The sequence below is a fragment of the Trachypithecus francoisi genome, unplaced genomic scaffold, assembly GCF_009764315.1.
Source record: "Trachypithecus francoisi isolate TF-2019V2 unplaced genomic scaffold, Tfra_2.0 Contig01554, whole genome shotgun sequence".
Taxonomy (NCBI): domain Eukaryota; kingdom Metazoa; phylum Chordata; class Mammalia; order Primates; family Cercopithecidae; genus Trachypithecus; species Trachypithecus francoisi.
The window spans coordinates 3,461,863-3,482,451 of record NW_022681439.1 but is presented as its reverse complement, the minus strand read 5'-3'; the positions used below and the strand labels follow the sequence as shown (position 1 = coordinate 3,482,451).

The 20,589-nt window shown below is 39.8% G+C and overlaps 1 protein-coding gene across 2 annotated transcripts in view; it reads right to left on the bottom strand.

Moving 5' to 3' along the window:
* Positions 1–20,224, bottom strand: part of MTMR9 (myotubularin related protein 9) — a 45,757-nt gene extending 25,533 nt beyond the window's left edge. The window contains exons 1-3 of one of the 2 annotated variants that reach the window (XM_033177016.1): positions 18,663–20,224; positions 8,815–8,923; positions 3,306–3,431 (exon numbers count right to left, since the gene is read on the bottom strand). In XM_033177016.1, coding sequence (XP_033032907.1) covers positions 3,306–3,431; positions 8,815–8,923; positions 18,663–18,844 — 417 coding nt within the window. In that variant the 5' untranslated portion in view covers positions 18,845–20,224. The remainder of the gene's footprint in view (positions 1–3,305; positions 3,432–8,814; positions 8,924–18,662) is intronic. The other variant, XM_033177025.1, reaches the window with a different exon arrangement.
* Positions 20,225–20,589: the final 365 nt, after the last annotated feature.

Sequence of the window (20,589 nt, the reverse complement as noted above, 5' to 3'; positions counted from 1 at the left end):
TTTGCTTTCCCCAAAGACAATCATTTTCAACATTTTTAGCTTTTTTGGTGTTTACCTTTACATTTCTAAATAACATGATTATACTGTTATTTCTTGAATTTTCGCTATGATATATTATTTATTGATTTCCTACTCTGGAGAATGACAGGGCTCTCCATTGATCTGCAATGTGGCTCTGTCAGTCCCAATGTACTGTGCTTTCTATCCTGTCCCACTAGTCCACTTAAGTAACTCCTAGAGCTTTTAAAATAAGTTTGGTATCTAGTAGGCTAAGTCTCCTCCTCTCACCTTTTTGTACTTCAAAGAGTAACTTCGCTCCTCTTGGTCTTTTGGTCTTCCATCATGTAACTTTTATCAAATCCAATGTAAAAACCAACTGGGGTTTTCATTATGATTGTATTGACTTTGTAAATCGGAGGGAATGAGTTCCATCTTCAGAATATTCAGTCTCTCTATCCACGAGTATATTGTCTCTCCATTTATTTAAGCTTTTAAAATTTTTTCCATAAATTTTTATAATTCTCTCAATAAAGGTCTTACTATCTTTTCTTAGATATAGTCCTAGAAACCCTATAATCTTTGTTGCATTTTAACTGCATCTCTTTAAACTTGTGTGTGGTGTAGAGAAATGCCTGTGGTCTCAAGATTCTTTCCTTTTCCTATAAAGACAAACATATAATCAATAAATAACGACAATTTTGCTATCTTCATTTCAATCCCTATACCCTGTATTTTTCCTTGTTGTCTTATTGAGCTGACTAGGAGTAGTGATAATGGACATCCTTGTCTCATTCTTGAACTTAGAGAGAATGATACAAGATTTGTTTTTGTTATGTTTTTGGTTTTGATAGCCATCCTTTATCAGATTAAAGAAATTCCCTTCAAATCCAACTCTTAAGAGCGTTTAGCATGAACAGATATGGATCAAATTTTTTTCCTCTGTGAATCTAACACCATGCAGGTAATTTGTCTTTTCTTTAATTTTGTGGTATTTTCTTTGCTTTATTGTTCAGTAGCTGAACAACAACACGTCTAAAGTTTTTTTTTTTATTATCTTGTATGGTATTTGCTGGCATACCTTAGCTTAAGGGTTCAGTTAACTTTTACTGATTCTGGAGAGTTATCAACCATTATGTATTTGAATATTGTCTTTCTTCTATCATCATCATCTTTTTTTTTTTTTTTTTTTTTTTTGGAGACAGGGTCTTGCTCTCTCACCCAGGCTGGAGTGCAGCAGCATGATCACTGCTCACTGCAACCTCAACCTCCTGGGCTCAAGCAATTCTCCCACCTCAGACCCCAAGTAACTGGGACCACAGGCATATGTCATCACACCTAGCTAAATTTTTTCATAGAGATGGGGTTTCGCCATGTTGCCTAGGCTGGTCTCAAACTCCTGAGCTCAAGTGACCTGCCTGCCTCAGCCTCTCAAAGTGCTAGGATTATAGGTGTCAGTCACCATACCCAGCCTCTATCATCTTTTATCCTAAACTCCCATGTGATAAATATTCGATCTTATTCCTTTATTACACATGCATGTGTCTAACCTCTCTGTTTTTCCATCTTCCTTCTCTGTTCCGTATTCTGAGTAATTATTTCAGATCTATATTCCAAATCACTTATTTTCTCCTTAGCTGTTTCTAATCAGCTACTTAACCTTTGCATTATTCTTTTATCTTCTTTTCAGTCAACAAAACTTATAAAAAATAAACTGGATCCATTTTGACTACACAATTTCATGAGTCCTGACAGTTGTATACACCTGCGTAACACCCAATACTAGGAAATCGCTAATCTGCTTTATCTGCTTTCAGTCACTTTTGGTGTCATATCTAAGAAATCTTTGCCTAACTGAAGGTCATAAAGATTTTCTCCTGTGCTTTCTTAAAGCAGTTTGATAGTTTTAGTTCTTATGTTTAGGTCTATAATACATTTCAGTTAATTTTTGTGGATGATACGAGGTAAGCGTCTAGGTTTACCTTTTTTTACATATGGATATCCAATTGTTCCAATGCTATTGGTTGAAAAAGCTATCCATTCCCAACTGATTTTTACTGGTACTTTTATCAAAAATCAACTGACCATTAAGGGGAAGATTTATTTCTATACCCTGTATTCTGTTCCATTGGTCTTTATGTCTTTCCTCTCGCCAATACCATACTCTCTTGATTACTGTGGCTTTACAGTAAGTTTTATAATCAAGTGTTTTGTCAAAGCTGTTTTGACTTTCCATACAAACTTATATACTTAAATCTGCATTTCCATAAAATTTATATCGTTTTGTCCATTTCTACAAAAACACCCACTAGAATTTTCACAGGGATTGCACTGACTCTATAGATCCACTTAGGGAGAACTGCCACTTTAATGAGCCAAATCCAGCCTGCTGCTTGTTTCTGCAAATAAAGTTTACTAGAACATAGCACCATCCATTCATTGATGTCCCATCTGATTGCTTTTTTCATGCAACAACAGCAGCGTTCAGCAGTCATAACAGAGACCACACGATCTGCAAAGCTTAAAATATCTACTATCTAATGGTCTTTCACAAAAGTCAGCCAACCACTAACCTTAACTATATTGTCTTCCAATTGATGTACACAATATAGTATATCTCTCCTTTCATTTAGATCTCTTGTAACTTCTTCCAACAATGTTTTGTGTCTTTCAGTCTATAGATCTTGATTTTCTTTTGTTAAATTTATTCCTAAATATTTTATTCATTGTCAGATTGCTTGTCGCCAATTCATTTTTGTATACTGATCTTATATCAACCAACTTTGCTAAACTTGCTTATTCTAGTTATTTTATTGTTTTCTGCTCTTATTTTTATTATTTTTTCTTCCTAGTTACTTTGCTCTTTTTTTCTAGCTTCTTAAGTTGGTGCTTAGGTCAATAATTTAGGCTTTTCTTTCTTTTCTAGTAAAAATGTTAAAGCTATAAGTTTATCTCTAAACACTGCCTTAGCTGTCTATATTCCACAAATTTCAATATGCTATTTTACCATTATCATTCAGTTCAAAATGTTTTCTAATTTCTTTGACACACAGATTATTTACAAGTGTTCTGTTTAATTTAGAAATACTTGGGGGTATTCCTAGATATCTTAGAATTATTGATTATTAATTTAATTCCTTTATGATCAGAGATCCTACTCTATACGGCTTCAATCCTTTTAAATATAAGATTAGGAATGGATAAGTCAACTTCACCTTATTACTCTTCAAAAGAAGTGATCATTTTCACAAGTCAAATAAGGTATTGGGTTACTTCTCATAATCCACAGTTCTCAAAAGTTAACTCACAGCTGAGGAATAGAGTTCAAATTCTTGCTCAGGAAGGAAGGAATGCCAGCCATCTTCTATCACTTCAAACATAGGACGGTAAAAGAAAGGGTACATCAGAGTGATGGAGTCCAGGGTAGACAATGCCTGGGGGGCAAAAAGAAAAGAAAGACAAAAAAGAAACACCCACCATTGGAAACACATTCTAAGTGACAAATTACTATTAAGCAAACATGGTCTAATAATGATGGCCACTCAATATGTTTCTCTAACATTGTGTTTATCACTAGACACAATTACAGTCCTACAAAGCTGATTTCCTTGCTTCTAGTATCTAACAAGGCATCTGACACATAACATACACTCAAAAGTGTTGACAGGATGAAAAAAAGAACAAAAAAATGTGCATATGAATTCTAGAAGAAAAACCAAGTAACACCTCTTGACATCACTTAATAAAGCTTAATAAAAAGGTCTAAGTATTTTCTGGGGATCAGTTTTTGGCTAGACAGCGAGGTCTTAGCTCAAAATCCAGTTATTACCTAAATAAACTTATGTAAATTATTTGAAATCAGAGTGGGTTAGTAACTGTAAAAAAGGATGATACAGCTTAGAGGTCTACAGTCAGATGGGAATCGGAATGCTGAACTGAAATTCCAAGTCCTAGCACTGCAGCAGAAAAGCCATGTAACCACTCTGTACCTCAGTTTCCTCAACTGTAAAATGGGGGAAATAACATACCTACTTTACAGGGTTATTGGAGCATTAAGAGAGATAATGTGTGTAACAGGCTTAGAACAGTGTCTGGCACATAATAAAATCTAAAATAATTCCCGCTTTTTTTTTTTGAGACAGAGTTTTGCTCTTGTCACCCGGACTAGAGTACAATGGCGTGATCTTGGCTCACTGCAGCCTCCGCCTCCCAGGTTCAAGCAATTCTCCTTCCTCAGCCTCCTGAGTAGCTGGGATTACAGGTGCCCGCCACCATGCCCAGCTATTTTTTTGTATTTTTAGTAGAGATGGGGTTCACCATGTTGGCCAGGCTGGTCTTGAACTCCTGACCTCAGGTGATCTGCCCACCTCAGCCTCCCAAAGTGTTGAGATTACAGGCGTGAGCCACCGCACCTGGTCAATTTCAGCTATTACATGCTCTACATACGTAGAAATTGCATCAATGTTCACTTCCTCCCTTCCTAGACTAGTATGCCATTTGGTCAGGTATCATCATATCTTTATGCTGCAGGGATCTATTCTCAAATGGGGGCAATAACTCTATCATCCCCAAATGGGCCTATATTTATCTGGAGCACTTGAATCCTGGATAACAGACATATGAAAACCTGAGTAGATGGGAGGAACAGACAGACAGAACAGTCTCTATCACCAGGCAGATTCTTCCTTCTGTCAGGGGGATTATGGAAAAAAGTATTTCTATGACTGGGGTTGGGGGGGTGGGGTGGGGAGGGGAAAAGGATACCATATCAATTAGCATAATTCAAACTGCAGGAATGATGGCAACATTCACTTGGACGGGAGGAGGAAGCCCAACAGCAATGCTCAGAATGCAGTTATCTCCCTCCAGGTCAGAGGAAGACCAGGCATGCAAAAGGTAGGCCCATGAGTACTCAACAGTAGACTGGACATACAGCTCAGCAGTTTAGCAAAAATAACTCCATCCAAAGTTATTCTTCTATCCATCTATAAATCATGAAACCTTCTCCCCTACCTCATAAAACAAAATAGAGAGAAGCATGGCTGTATAATCCATTATCTATATAAATGTATATACATATTTTTTTTTCCTACATTTATATTGTCTTTGGCTGCCAATCACACCAACCAGAAGCAGAACAGCCAGTGTCCATGTCTGACCTAACTCAGGGCTGCCATCAATCAGAACCACCACTATTTTAAATGCAAGTCAGCAACCACTCTGATAGGCAGTAAGCACTCATATTTCATCTTGAGATCTTATGTCACTAGGAAGAGGTAGTTTCCTTTAAACACATTAATGCTGAGAGAACTGAAAACATTTCAATTCCAAAGACAGGTGAAACACAGAAAAAAAAGTTTCACCAACTTATTACTACAATTTAGAGAACTGAGCACTTGCCAGCTATTCTTCCAATGGGATTCTATGTGTGGCAGCTGAATATATTTGAGTATATGGACTCCTAATTACAAAGGACATCTCAGCTATGCTATATGAGAAATTCAATTGTTACTCATAAATCACGTCCAGATGTATTCGGGGAAGGGTGGAGGGCTAGCAGGAGGGATTGTGTGCCAGGAAAAGGACAGAGGACAGGTTCACTATGTTATTCACTATGCTGTAAGCACATTTAACAGAGCATTCATTTTCTGAGGTCAAATGAGCTCATAATTTATGGCTTCTTTTCAGTCTTAAGGGCTTCTATATGATCCATCAGTTTCTAAAGAGCTTTAAAATATATACAGTGACTTAAACAACTGATCAGCGTCAGCAAGTGGGTAGCACACTTCCCCTTTCCCTTCACCACTGTGCTTCACCACAGGCAGCGTCTCCGACACCAACCAAACAGCCAACCAAACAGCCACCTGACAGATCACTTGTCACAAAGGGTAAGAAAAACGAAGACTGGTCAGTGAAAATCCAATCTCCTAACTGAAAAAAAACAAAAAACCCACAAACACACACATGCTCAATGGAAGTGGGTAATGTTCCTCTGCCCAAATGCCCAAATAGTGGGACATTATTTCAATTTAACAGTCTATAAACTACAGGCATTCTCATTCAACCTAACAAATTACATCAAATCAAAATCATGCATTACTTTCGAATGACAGACGTGGAAGACAAACAGTTCAGTTCATCTTCTCATTTTCTTAAGTAAAATTCAACAAAGGCAGGAAGAAATGTGTTATGTACCATTTACTTAGTACTATAACAGTTTTTCCTCTATTTCTCTATTCCTGTTTTAAAAATCACTAAAATCCTACCTACAGATTTTTAAGACTTTCTACCCATTTTTAATAGCTAAACTGATAGCATTTTTGGACACAAAGTCCAGATTAGTTACACAAACACAGAAAAAAAAATCTATGTCCTTACAGTAGTCTAGAAAGTTCTATAAACCTAAGATCAACTGACATAATTTAGCGGCAATAATTTAAAATAAGGCAATTTAAAATGTCAGTGTATATCAAAATGGTTGGTTAGAATGGAAAGAAAACAGTGTGAGCTCTTCCATTTAAACTATCCAAGTAGCCGGGCGCGGTGGCTCAAGCCTGTAATCCCAGCACTTTGGGAGGCCGAGACGGGCGGATCACAAAGTCAGGAGATCGAGACCATCCTGGCTAACACGGTGAAACCCCGTCTCTACTAAAAAACACAAAAAACTAGCCGGGCGCGGTGGCGGCGCCTGTAGTCCCAGCTACTCGGGAGGCTGAGGCAGGAGAATGGCGGGAACCCGGGAGGCGGAGCTTGCAGTGAGCTGAGATCCGGCCACTGCACTCCAGCCTGGGCGACAGAGCGAGACTCCGTCTCAAAAAAATAAATAAATAAATAAATAAACTATCCAAGTAAAATTTATATTATTTGTAATCTGAGCCAATATTCAATATTGTTTATATAAATATAAAGCAAACATACACTGTCTTAAACTAATTGATACATGAAAATTCAGATTACTAAAAACAAACAAAAAACTACAATCACTGGTGATAGTTACTTGCTTAAGAAAAGAAATAACTTTTTAATCAAAATTCTCACCACATACATCTATAACAATGGAATATTAGCCTCAAAAAGGCAGAATTTACCACACAGATGAACTGTGAGGATATTATGCTAAGTGAAAAAAACCAGTCACAAAAAGATTATGTACTATGATTCTACTGATATGAGACACCTAAAGTGGTCAAATTCAGAGAAACAGAAAGTAGAAAGGGGGTTATCAGGAGCTGGAGAGGGGGAAAATGGGGTGTTGTTTACCACAGAGTTTGGTTTTGCAAGATGAAAAAGTACTGCAGATCTATCGCACAACAATGTGAATAAAGTGATACCCACTAAACTGTACACTTAAAAATGGTTAAGACTGTAAATCTTATGTGAGGTATTTTCTAACCACAATTTTTTAAAAAATGCATCACCACAAAATTATAGTAAGTAATGACACAGAACCCTCAAATGGTAGCTGATATTTACCAAGTATTACACTAAGTATTCGACACATATCAACTAATACAATTCTTACAACAGTCCGAAAAGATCGGTTCTATTATCCTTGTTTTTTTTTTTGAGACGGAGTCTTGCTCTGCTGCCCAGGCTGGAGTGCAGTGGCCGGCTCTCAGCTCAGCTCACTGCAAGCTCCGCCTCCCAGGTTCACGCCATTCTCCTGCCTCAGCCTCCCAAGTAGCTGGGACTACAGGCGCCCGCCTCGTCGCCCGGCTAGTTTTTTGTATTTTTCAGTAGAGACGGGGTTTCACCGTATTAGCCAGGATGGTCTCGATCTCCTGACCTCGTGATCCGCCCGTCTCGGCCTCCCAAAGTGCTGGGATTACAGGCTTGAGCCACTGCGCCCGGCCATTATCCTTGTTTTATAAAAAGTAGAAAACAAATCAGAGAGATGTTAAGTTCTTTACCAACGGTCACGAGCTACCAAGTGGTGAAATCAAGAATCAAACTGTGCTATGATTCAATAATATACTAATACATGTAATAATGTATATATATGAGTAATAATATAGTACAATATTGTAATTTATTAATATTTCTATTCAAATGTTTAGAATTGTATTTATTACAGAAGATATACTAGTATATTCAAGAAGAAACAATTTCACTTCTAGCTGCTAACCTGGTAGAGAAGTGAACAGTGCACTGGTTAACTCACTAGTGGTTTGCAGTGTCTCTAAGGAGCTCTCTTGAGGGCAGGTGGGAATAGTCGAGTCAATGAGGACTTCTAGGTCCCCCCAGTCCATATCTACTCACTGTAATGTGACTAAAAGCAATTCTAACGGTATCTATTTTATTGGTTTAGAATTCCATATAAGATTTTACTTGAACAAACCTCAAGTAAAGAAAAAGAAGTTTACGGTCTTCGGCACTGAGAAAATACCAAGATTTGTATAGTGAACATAAAACATCAAGCAAAACTTTAAAATTTCTCCCAAGAACCTCTTTACTAAATCTTCTAATGGTTTTCCTAAATAAGAATTCATATACACTCAAGTGAAACAGTATCTGTTATTTAACCAGCATGAACTCATGGAAATTCCATAAAGCCACTGGAAATGCAATTACATGGAATTCCAAGCAACTCATGGAATTGAGCTATTCATATAAAACGAGTTAACACCAGACACTGCTGGAAGTCAAGAAAGTCCCATTACACTCATATAACAATGAACCAGGGTGAGGCTTTTCCTATCAATCTTCAGTATTTGAGTCAGAGAACATGACTAAATTATCTAATGAAGAAATGGAAGAGCTACAATGAGTCATAATATAAAAGTATGTTTCATTAGATTTTGCTTCCAAAATACTTACCTCAATGGAACTGGCTATATTCAAGCATTCCTCCATTCCAGGAATATCCAACTGAATAATTCGAAAATCTTTACATTTTATGATGATGGTACCCAGTGATCCCACAAATCTGTAGGAAATTGCAAATCATGTTTAGGAACACATATACTACTAACTTTAAATATATTATTATTTCTTCGAAAAGAGAATATAGATGTTAGTTACCATCTGTATTAACTTTCTTCTCCTCAATTAGTCTAATTAAGGAAGCAGCAAGGCTGCATCATTAAAATGTGAGCCATAAATTACTTAAAACATATGTCTTTTTTAAAATTTCAAATATACAAAGTAATTCACATTAGGCTAATTGTTTTGATGGAGATTATTTGGGGCCTTATTTCAAAGAATAGGAAAAAGATCTGTAACTAATGTGTTAAGTGTTTGTAGAGAGAGATTTCTGGAGCAAAGGGAAATAGTTCACTTCAGATATCACTTACTTCCAAGTGATACATACTATGTATCAATTTATAAAAAATAAAAGAGCCCGGTGCCGTGGCTCACGGTTGTAATCCCAGCACTTTGGGAGGCCGAGGCAGGCTAATCACAAGGTCAGAAGATCAAGACCATCCTGGCTAACACGGTGAAATTCCATCTCTACTAAAAATACAAAAAATTAGCCGGGCATGGTGGTACGTGCCTGTAGTCCCAGCTACTCAGGAGGCTGAGGCAAGAGAATTGCTTGAACCCAGGAGGCAGAGGTTGCAGTGAGTTGAGATTGAGCCACTGCACTCCAGTCTGGGTGACAGAGTGAGACTCTATCTCAAAAAAAAAAAAAAGTATTTGAAAAAAATCTAACATCCATTTCTGATTTAAAAACATGGAAACCCAAAAATTTCTCAGCAAACTTGAAACAGAAGGGAACTTCCTCAACCTGGTAAGGGCATTTACAAAAAACCCCACAAAAAAAAAACCCTAAATCTAATAGCACATGTAATGGTGAAGGATTGAATTATTTTTCTCTAAAATCATGAATAACACAAAGATGTTCACTCTTTTAACTTCTATTCAACATTGTAACTGAAGGTTATAGCTAGTGAATTGAAGTAAGGTGAAAGGAATAAAAAAGGATTAAAAAGGAAGACGTAAAACTATCTTTATTTGCAGATGACGATTGTGTAATGTACCCAGAATGTTCTTTTTATTGTCAATTCTCCCCCAAATTCATCTAGTGATACAACATAATTCCAAACAAAATGACAGCAGACTTTCATATAGAAACTGAAAAGGTGATTCTAAAATTCATATGGTAATGCAATTGTCTTCAAATAGCCAAAACAACTTTGAATAAGAGCAGTTTTATGGCTAACACTACATAATTTCAAGGCTTACTATAAAGCTACAGTAATTAAGACAGTGTGAAAATGACATGATGATAAACGATCAACTGAACAGAAAAAAGAGAGTCCAGAAGTAGATCCACTTACACGTGAACAAAGATACAAAGACAATTCAATTGAAGACACGTCAGTCTTTTCAACAAATGGTGCTGGAACAACTGGATAGTTTTTTTTTTTTTTTTTTAAGACTTTGAATCGATAACCATGAGCCATATACAAAAACTAACTCAAAGTGGGATCTTTTACTTAAATGTAAAACTTAAAGCTAGAAAACTGCTAGAAGAAAACATGCGAGAAAATATTTATGAACTTAGGTGAGGCAACAGTTTCTTGGACAAGACACTAAAATCCCAACCTATAAAAGAACAAACTGACAAACTGGACATGTTCAAAATGTAAAACGTCTGCTCTTTCAAACACAGGGTTCAAGAGCATGAAACGGTAAGTCGCGGGGCATTTCCGCAGGCTGCTGAAGACTTCATTAACAGGCTACACTAAATTTATTGTTCAAATGTTTCTTTCTTCAATAATCAATTAACCTTACTTTACTGTAACTTTTTTACTTTATAAACTTTTAAATCTCTAATGTTCTGTCTCTTTTGAAATAACACTAAGCTGAAAATACAAACACACCATACAGCTGTATAAAAATATTTTCCTTCTTTATATCCTCATTGTATATGATTTTTTCGATTAAAAAATTTTGGGGGGTAAACTTTCTTGTTAAAACCTAAGACACAAACACACACATTAGCCTAGGCCTACACAGTATCAGGATCATCCATGTCACTGTCTTCCATCTCCACATCTTGCCCCACTGGAAGGTCTTCAGGGGAAACATTAATATTACACATGGAGATGTCATCTCCTATGATGATAATGCCTCCTGGACAACTCTTGAAGGACTTGCCTGAAGCTATTTTACAGTTAACATTCTTTTTAGAAGTAGAAGGCGTATACTCTAAAATAACAACAAAAAGTATAGTAAATTCATAAACCAGTAACAAAGTCGTTTATAATCATTTATAAATATTATGTGATGTATGCAATTGTATGTGCTATATTGTTGTGTAACTGGCAGCCCAGGTTTGTTTATATCAGCATCAACACAAACACAACATCACTGGGCAAGAGAAACTTTTCAGGTCCAGTATAATCTTATGGGACTACCATCATATATACAATAAATCACATGACTGTGTATGTACATACAAACATAGACTCTCAAAAGTCAATAAGAAAGCAAATAATCCATTACAAATGGGCAAAACATATGGATGGTCACTTAGCCAAAAAAAACACATATGGATGGCAAATAAGCATATGAAAAGATGCTCTACACCACTAGTCAAAGGGAAATGCAAATTTAAGCCACAATAAGATAACACTTAACGTCTACTGGAATTGCTAAAATTTAAAAGACAGACCATAGCAAGTGCTGACAAGAATGTGAAGGAACTAGAACTCTCACACACTGCTCATAGGAATGTAAAACTGTAGGTACAAGCACTTTGGAAAACAGTTGGGGCAGCTTCTTAAAAAATAAAACACATACCTACATCTGATCCAGCCATTCCACTGGCAAGTAAATGGCTTGCCACCCAAGAGAAAAGAAACCACATGTTCATACAAAGACTTGCATAAGAATATTAATAACAACTTTATTTAAGAGCCTCAAACTGGAAATAACCCACATTTCCAGCACCAGGTGAGTAAATGAACTATGGAATACTACACACTGGATGCTTAGTACTCAGCAATAAAAAGAATGAACTATTGATATATATAACACGGACAAATCTCAAAAGAGAGTACTGCATGATTTATGATGTATTGACATAAATTTCTAGATAATGCAAACTCATCTGTGACTACTTGGAAAAGAAAAGAAGGATTACAAACGGGCACCAGAAAACTTTTGGGGGTGATACATTCATTATCTTGAACTTATGGTGACAGTTTCAGGGTGTGTACATACATCAAAACACATCAAAGTTTACACTTCAAATATATATAGTGTGTTATATGTCGACTGTACCTCAATAAAGTTGTTTTAAAAATCACTGTCATTCTGCTTCAGCTGGAAGTGAAAGACACACCACAACCAAATTATCAGTAAAAAAAAGAAATAAAAAATGTACAAGACATATGGTTATTCTCTTGTAAATTTCCATATCATCTATGCTTGTCATACTAACTCATTTTGTAAGGTGAATTTTGTTTTGTTTGGCAGGTTTTATTTAGTTGTTATAAAGTACAATGAATGACTAGAGGAGTTAAAAATAATTGTTACTTTATGTCAGAACAAATATGCTATAAATTATTAAGGTATTCTCCATTCATTTATTCAATGTTTCTAGTCAGTTACTTATAGAACAGTGGGCCAAGAAAAATGTTTTAAAAGCATAAGAGCTCCACAAAATTCCTATGATTCACATCAATTGTCAGATTCAGTTCTATTTTTCTCCTTATTGTCCCACCCATACCCTGTATATACCCCATCATAGCATTTAAAATACTTTATTAAACTTTCTAGTTTATATGTTTATTTCTCATAATGGTTCTTAGCTTTTTCAGGTAGAAGCCATGTTTGATTAATTTCTACATCCTCAGCTCCTAGTACAGCACCTAGTATACACACCATCTTAAAGCTCCATTAAGAGACTTAAAGGAAGATCTGAATAATGTAATATTGTTCATAGATGTCAATTTGACTCCAATTAGTCTATAAATCCAAATCAATTCATTTTTTAAAAATCCTATGAAAACTGCATAAAGTCTGTGGTCTAGTGAATAATACTGCACCAGTGTGAATGTCCTATTCTGTCCTCATTTTGATTACACTACAGTTATAAAACATGTCACTGTCAGGCCTCTGAGCCCAAGCTAAGCCATCATATCCCCTGTGACCTGCAGGTATACATCCAGATGGCCTGAAGTAACTAAAGAATCACAAAAGAAGTGAAAATGCCCTGTTCCTGCCTTACTGATGACATTCCACCACAAAAGAAGTGAAAATGGCGGGTCCCTGCCTTAACTGATGACATCACCTTATGAAATTCCCTCTCCTGGCTCATCCTGGCTCAAAAGCTCCCCCACTGAGCACCTTGTGACCCCCGCCCCTGCCCGCCAGAGAACTACCCCCTTTGACTGTAATTTTCCACTACCCACCCACATTTTATAAAACAGCCCCACCCCCCATCTCCCTCGCGGACTCTCTTCAGACTCAGCTCGCCTGCACCCAGGTGAGATAAACAGCCTTGTAGCTCACACAAAGCCTGTTTGGTGGTCTCTTCACAGGGATGCGAGTGAAAGTCACCATTAGGGGAAGCTAAGTGGATGATTCTAAAACCTCTATGTGTAATTTTTGCAACTGCCTGTGACTCTTCAATTACCATTAAATAAAGACTGTTAAAAATCCCTTGAATATAGAAAGCTTTCCAAAATTGCATGGAAACATAAAGGTCAAAACATAATTGTCAACTTAAAAAAAAAAAAAAAAGGAAAGCGGGGCAACTAGCACTATCTGATTTTTGGACATATCACAAAGCCACAGAAGGAAAGACAGTATCATGATGACAAAAGAACAGATCAATAAACCAATGGATTATGACAGAGAGCTCAGAAATAGACCCGCACATATAGGATAACGACATAAACCAGTCAAGGTTGGGTTGTCAGGTGATGGGATAAGAAAACTAGCTTGCTCTATGGAGAAAAACAGGTTCTCATCACAATGGAAACAAAGATAGAATCCAAATGAATTAAAGACCTAAAAATGAACAGTAAAACTATGAAGCTATTATGGAAGAATACGTAGGAGAACATCCTGGTGATTTGGGGACAGGGAAGGAGTTCTTAAGACAAGCCACACACCATAAAGCAAAACATTGGCAAGTTTTACTTTAAAATTAAAGACTTCTGTTCAACAAAGGACACCACAGAAAAAAAAAAACAGATGGGTGACACACTAGAAGACATTCGTACTGCCTAAATGAAGAACGAATACCCAGAGTATACAAGGAACCCACGCAAATCAACATAAGAAAGACAATAAACCCAGTGCTTAAAAGTAGACCACAGAAATTAGGCAATTCACAGAAAGGAAAAATAATTTTAAGTATATTGCTCACAAACATATATAAAGATAATTACACTCACTAATAAGTAATGAAATTCAAATTAAAACAAAGCAATAACTATTTCAGAATCTTCAGACTGGAAAAATCAGAAAGACAATATCAAATGTTGGTAAAGAAGTAGAGAAGAGGTACCCTCTCCTGCACGATCATGGGAAGGCAATCTTCAATTGTCATTTTGGAAAGCAATTAGTTTGTGAAATGAGATATGCACCTACTTTATGGCTCCATCCCATCCTAGGTGCGGTTCCAGAGGAATTATGGCACAAGACTACATAAGGGGGCATGGATGAGTATGTTTACCAGAGTTGTTTGTGAGAGCAGGGAGTTGGAGGTTACCTAAAAGGTCTGTTAAGGAAGTTCTTTTAGATACTTTGCAATTCTATGCTGCTGTCAGAAGCAGTGAAATGGCTGTACACTCAGCAATATGAAGAGATCCTGAAAGAGTATTGCATCAACATATTAAGCAGCAAAACAAGATCTACAACATAATCCGTTAGGCAAATTAAACTCACACATGCATGTGTGCACACACCCATACACAACAGTGCTATCTATTTTATAGTAACAACTAACATGGTTGCCTACAGGGATTGTGGATGAGGCAGGAAACGGGAGTGAAAATTAGAGATGAAGAAAATAAACAAGAGAGGAAACCTTTTAAGGAATCAATCATGAAAACGATGAGTCATCAACTGAGTAGGATTAACTCAATTTTCTGAGGTCCATTAAAAAAAAACAGGTATAACTGTAAAACTTACATACAACCTTGTATGTTGAAAGGATCAAACAAAATGATGTAAGCAGTGTATATGAAAGTTTTCCATAGACTTGTAAAGCATTATTCAAACATAAATTTCTAGGAGGTTAAGTAGTTTGCCCAAAGGCACTTGTCTAGTAAGAGGCAGAACTGAAGGAGTCATCCTTAATGAGTTTCTCTCTTACCTCATTTACAATTCACTACCAAGGCAAGGCAAGGCAAGGCAGCTCCACTTTCAAAAACACATCCCAAATCAGATTCCTTGTGACTACACTACCGTTTTTTTTTTTTTTTTTTCCTGAGACGGCGTCTCACTCTGTCACCCAGATTGCAGTTCAGTGGCACAATCTCGGTTCACTGCAACCGCAGCCTCCCAGGCTCAAGTGATTCTCCTGTCTCAGCCTCCTGAGTAGCTGGGATCACAGGCATGCACCACCATACCCAGTTATTTTATGTATTTTTAGTAGAGATGAGGTTTCACCACACTGGTCAGGCTGGTCTTGAACTCCTGACCTCAGGTGATCTGTCTGCCTCAGCCTCCCAAAATACTGGGATTACAGGTATGAGCCACTGCGCCCAGCCTACCACCATCTTTTATGTGAACTACTCCACCCTCCTAGCTGGGCCTGCTGCTTCCAGTCTTGCCCGTGTACAGTTCACTTTCTGCCAGCAGCCATAATTGTCTTCTGAAATGTCTATCAGCTGCTGCTTCCTAGCTTTTGCCTCTCCAAGGTCTCCCATGAAAACCATTGAGGCCTGCAGGCCCTCCACGGTCTGGCCACTGCTTATCCCTCCAGCCACTATCTCTACCATCGGCTTCCTGTACCCTCTGTTCCCTGCCCTGCAGCCACACTGGTCTCTTTGCTCTTCCCTGCACATGCCAAGCATGTGCCCTATCTCAAGTCTTTGCATTCACTGTTCCCTCCGGCTGGAATGCTCTTTCCCCAGATACTCACATTTCTAGCTTCCTCGTTTCATTCCAGTCTCCAGTCAGATGTCACCTGCCTTCTCTGAAATCCTTTCTAAAGAAAATGCCTCCCCGTGCTCTTTATCCTCTCATCTTCCATTATGTTCCTTCCTGGCACTTATTACCTGACATCATTATACGTATTTATTTCTGGACTTGCTTGATTGTCCGTCTCCCCAGCCAGTACCCAAGCAGCTTGTCCTAGTCACCACCGCAGTCGCACAACTAGCCAGCACACATGGAAAACAGGTGGATGTGAAGATGTCTTGAAAGCAGCAATTTAACAAACTCTGATCTGATGCCTCCTCTATGCTCTTTCCACTATACCACGCTGCTTCCCAGGAAAAGGATAAATGTGTGTACAGTTCGTCATTCTCTCCCAACAGATTCAAAGGTCCATGGTTCATCTGCTTCTTCGTCATGCATTACCAAGCCCAGCACCTTGTAAACGCCAGGTAAACAGGAGGAAAGGAATGAGTGAAAAGTAAACACAATAAAAGGTAAATAAGAAAGGAAAGGCAGTTAGTTGATGGTCACGGAGAGACTACTCATTTGTATTCAATGGCATCACTGAACCATTCAGCGGTCAATCCTTCTTTTATTTCCTATGCGTCTATATGCCCAAGCCACAGTTCGAAGTTTCGAAAGAGATAAAAATGAATTCCAGTTGTGGAATTAACAGAAGAATCTGTGAAGGACGTAGCGGTCGAAATGGTTAAACTGAATACTCATAGATGGGTAACAGGCTCACTGCCTGTGAACTCCTGAAAGACAAGAACTGTGATATATTTTATTCATCTTGGTGTCTTAAGTGCCTCACAAAATGTCCAGAACATAAAGGCATTTGGCAAATGTTTAACAAACTTGGGAGAGGCAAGGCATTCCAGCAGAAGGAAAAAGTCAATAAAACACACAGATGACGGAATACAGGACATATACCAGCATCAGTAAATGGTGAGGACCGGCTAGTAAAAAGGTTCATGAAAGGAAATGCAAGAAGGGCTCGTTGAAAGAAATGGCAAGAAATAAAGTGAGAAAGTAGGCTAGGGCTGGGACACAGAATGCCATGAATGACTGTGAGGGGTTTAGATTTTCAATGAGAGACCACTGAAGACTTTTTTTTTTTTTTTTTTTTTGAGATGGAGTTTAGCTCTTGTTGCAAAGGAAGGAGTGCAGTGGCACGATCTCGGCTCACTGCAATCTCTGTCTCCAAGGTTCAAGCGATTCTTCCACCTCAGCCTCCTGAGTAGCCGAGTAGCTGGGATTACAGGTGCCTGCCACCACGCCCGGTTAATTTTTTGTATTTTTAGCAGAGATGGGGTTTCATCATGTTGGTCAGGCTGGTCTCACACTCCTGACCTCAGGTGATCTGCCCACCTTGGCCTCCCAAAGTGCTGGGATTACAGGTGTGAGCCACCACGCCAGGCCCACTGAAGACTTTATGCAGCAAAAGGAATCAATCTACCACTACTTCACCCAAACTTCTTGCAATTCTACCATTAGAAATTATTATTTTAGGCTGGGCGCGGTGGCTCACGCCTGCAATCCCAGAACTGTGGGAGGGCGAGGCAGGAGGATTGCGAGGTCAGGAGCTCGAGACCAGCCTGGCCAATATGGTGAAACCCCATCTCTACTAAAAATACAAAAATTAGCCGGGTGTACTGGCAGACACCTGTAATTCCAGCTACTCGGGATTTGCCACTGCACTCCAGCCTGGGCAACATAGTGAGATTCCGTCTCAAAAAAAAAAAAAGAAATTATTATTTTAAGGCATATCCTCTCTAGGAGTCTTCCTAATATCCAAATTATCCTGTGAGGCAATAGAAAACGTTGTCGTCCTTCATTTCCACTTCCGTGTAAACTGGATAATCAGTTTGCCCTCTCCTGGCTAGAGAGAAGCCACTAAGGAGATGGAAATTTTGACTGCAGATGAAAGTATAACTTTCTGACTTCGAGGCACTGCCTTGGAGAGATAAAGTCTGGAGTACAAAAAGGAAAAAGAGGTTAATTGGTCCATGCCTTTCCTTGAGAGCCAACCCTGTTCTTTCAGCAAGCAGAACTGAGTCAAGATGAAGAGAAGACATCAGAACCTCCCTTGGTGAGAATGAAATTGATGACCCAGAAGGTAAGAAACATAATAAACTGAACATATTTCAGAAATTAAAAAATGATTCTGAGGCATGTAGACCCTCATAACTTTATAATCAGTTGAATTTTCCTCAAAAATGGTAAACATTTACCTAAATCACATCCAATCACAACTTCATGAACTGTGATTGACAATACCGATTCAAGGAATACGATGGGGCAAGAAGAAGAAATTTATAAAGACAATGCCGAAAATCCACCCAAATGGTGTTACGAACCAGATCATCAGGATGATACCAGCCACACGATAACCCTGAGAACTCCATCAGGTTTAATGGAAACCGGATCCTCCATCCGGACGGGTTTCTGCCAGGTAAATCCTGATTCTAGGCCACAGAGGGCTCATCCTGCCGGCCAGCTGGGCGGCAGGATGCGCGGAAAACGCCAGGAAGTGTTTCCCGGGGCGCCCACAGGGGATCCCCGGCTCCCTGCGGAGCTGGGGTGGGGCGGGCACTCACCGCTTGTCGATGGCGTCGATGTTTGAATGAAGGAGCCACAGCTCCTCCGTGTTGTCCTGCCGGGAGGACAGGATCAAGTGGTGGCCCGTCAGGCACAGGGTGCCCTCGACAGCCGGGTAGAAAGGCCGGTGCAGCACCACATTGTCCACCCGCGGGGTCTTAATCAGCTCCGCAAACTCCATGCTCCCCCCGCGGCCGGAGCCAGGGAAGCGAGCCCGGGAGGTGCGAGGCGGTTATCCCGCCGCAGGGAGAGGAGCGGAAACACCCGGCGCGGGGCTGGCCCCTCGGGCGGGGCGGGCCGGGCGGTGAGGCTGGGCCCGCCCCAGGCTGAGCGGGCGCGGCGAGGCCTGCAGCCGCGGGCACCGGCGGCAGGGAGACAGGCGCTGGGGCTGGGCTAGGCCCAGGCGCCTCTCCCGCACCGCCCGGTCCCCCAGGCCCAGGACTCGGCCACAGAGAACGCCTCTCCACAGGCCCAGGGACCGCCGCTGCCGCTGGGCTCCGGGTCCCGCGTGGGCAGGCGGCGGGCAGTAGGACGAAGCCGCTTCAGGACCCGCTTCCACGCCCTGGCCGCTAGGGACTCCTGGCGGAAGTGGCTGCTCGCAAGTGGAGTCCACAGCAACTCCGGGCGGAAGCAGCAGGTCTCCAAACTCGGAAGACGTGGAAGTCGCAGCCGGAAGTCGATCCTCTCTAGGTCCTCTGGAAATGCCTCCGGAAACACAGCCAGACCAGAAGATTTGGGTTCCTACGAGAAAAAAAAAAAACTTGTCTTTGCCTTTACGCCCTCCCGCTGCCCTTCTCACCTATCTACAAATGTTCCTTATCAGAAGAGGCCCGTTAAGAGGGGACGACGGGAGGAGGTCCCTGTCTTGTCTCGGTGCGCTTGAGAAGTACCCCCTCCAGAAGCTCTTCAGAGCGTAGGGCTGCTGTAAATTGTGACAATTGTTATGCATTAGCCCTGAAGAGATGGCAAGTATGGGATGGAGGCGGTGACTGTGACCTTAGGGAATCCTCCAGGGGTCAGGGAGGGACACGGGGCCACGCCACTGACTCCCCGTGAGTGCCGCGCCACGAAGTGTAACCTGGAGCAAGACAGGAATACCTGTAATGCAATGCACAGAAGAGCAAGTCACTTGAGTTGCTGGCGGCCACCCAGTCAATCTGCAGCAGAGCATGGACTTCGATCTGCACCTGTGAAACCCAGTGCATGGGTGCATTGGTCACCACCGCGCAGCCTCAGCGTCAGACACCCATGTTACGCCAAAAATGTATTCAAATAATTACTCCTTTGCTTGTTCCTTTCCCACCGCCCACTTGAAACTGACATTTTTATTCAAAAATAGAAAATAAAAGAGAAATATGTTTGAGTGCTGGTCTGCTGTGACTTCATTGACCCTTTAAATCCTCACCATCTAGTACGGAAGCACAGCGAGCTGGAAAAATCTCACAGTATTCACGAAGTAAATTGCCACAACCTCATCAGCTCATCCAACACTTGTCCATGTTTTTGATTTTGCCCTTCTTAACATGTTCCCTTCTTAAAATAAAATACTTTTTAGAACTGTTGTGAGATACGTAAATGCCTACCAACTTTCCTTAGTGTCTTTGTGGCATAGTTACTGTAGACTGGATAATAGTTGCCATTTTTTATATTTTTGCAGTTTAATTGCTTTCGTCCAAATAGATGGAATCACTTCTTTTGTAATATATGAAGTGTTTTAATTCATTTTTATAGCTAGCATTCCTGACAGCATAGCTATCCACACCCTGAAGTTCCCATTCTGTCGCACAAAATAGCAAATAAGTATGTTTTTGTTCCATAATGGTCACACACAGCCTCTGTATGCTGAGATCATGCATACGTAGAATCAGCTTGCTTTTACCACAGAGCTTCACTTTACCCCTCTGGCAATTAATCGATTCTGAGTAT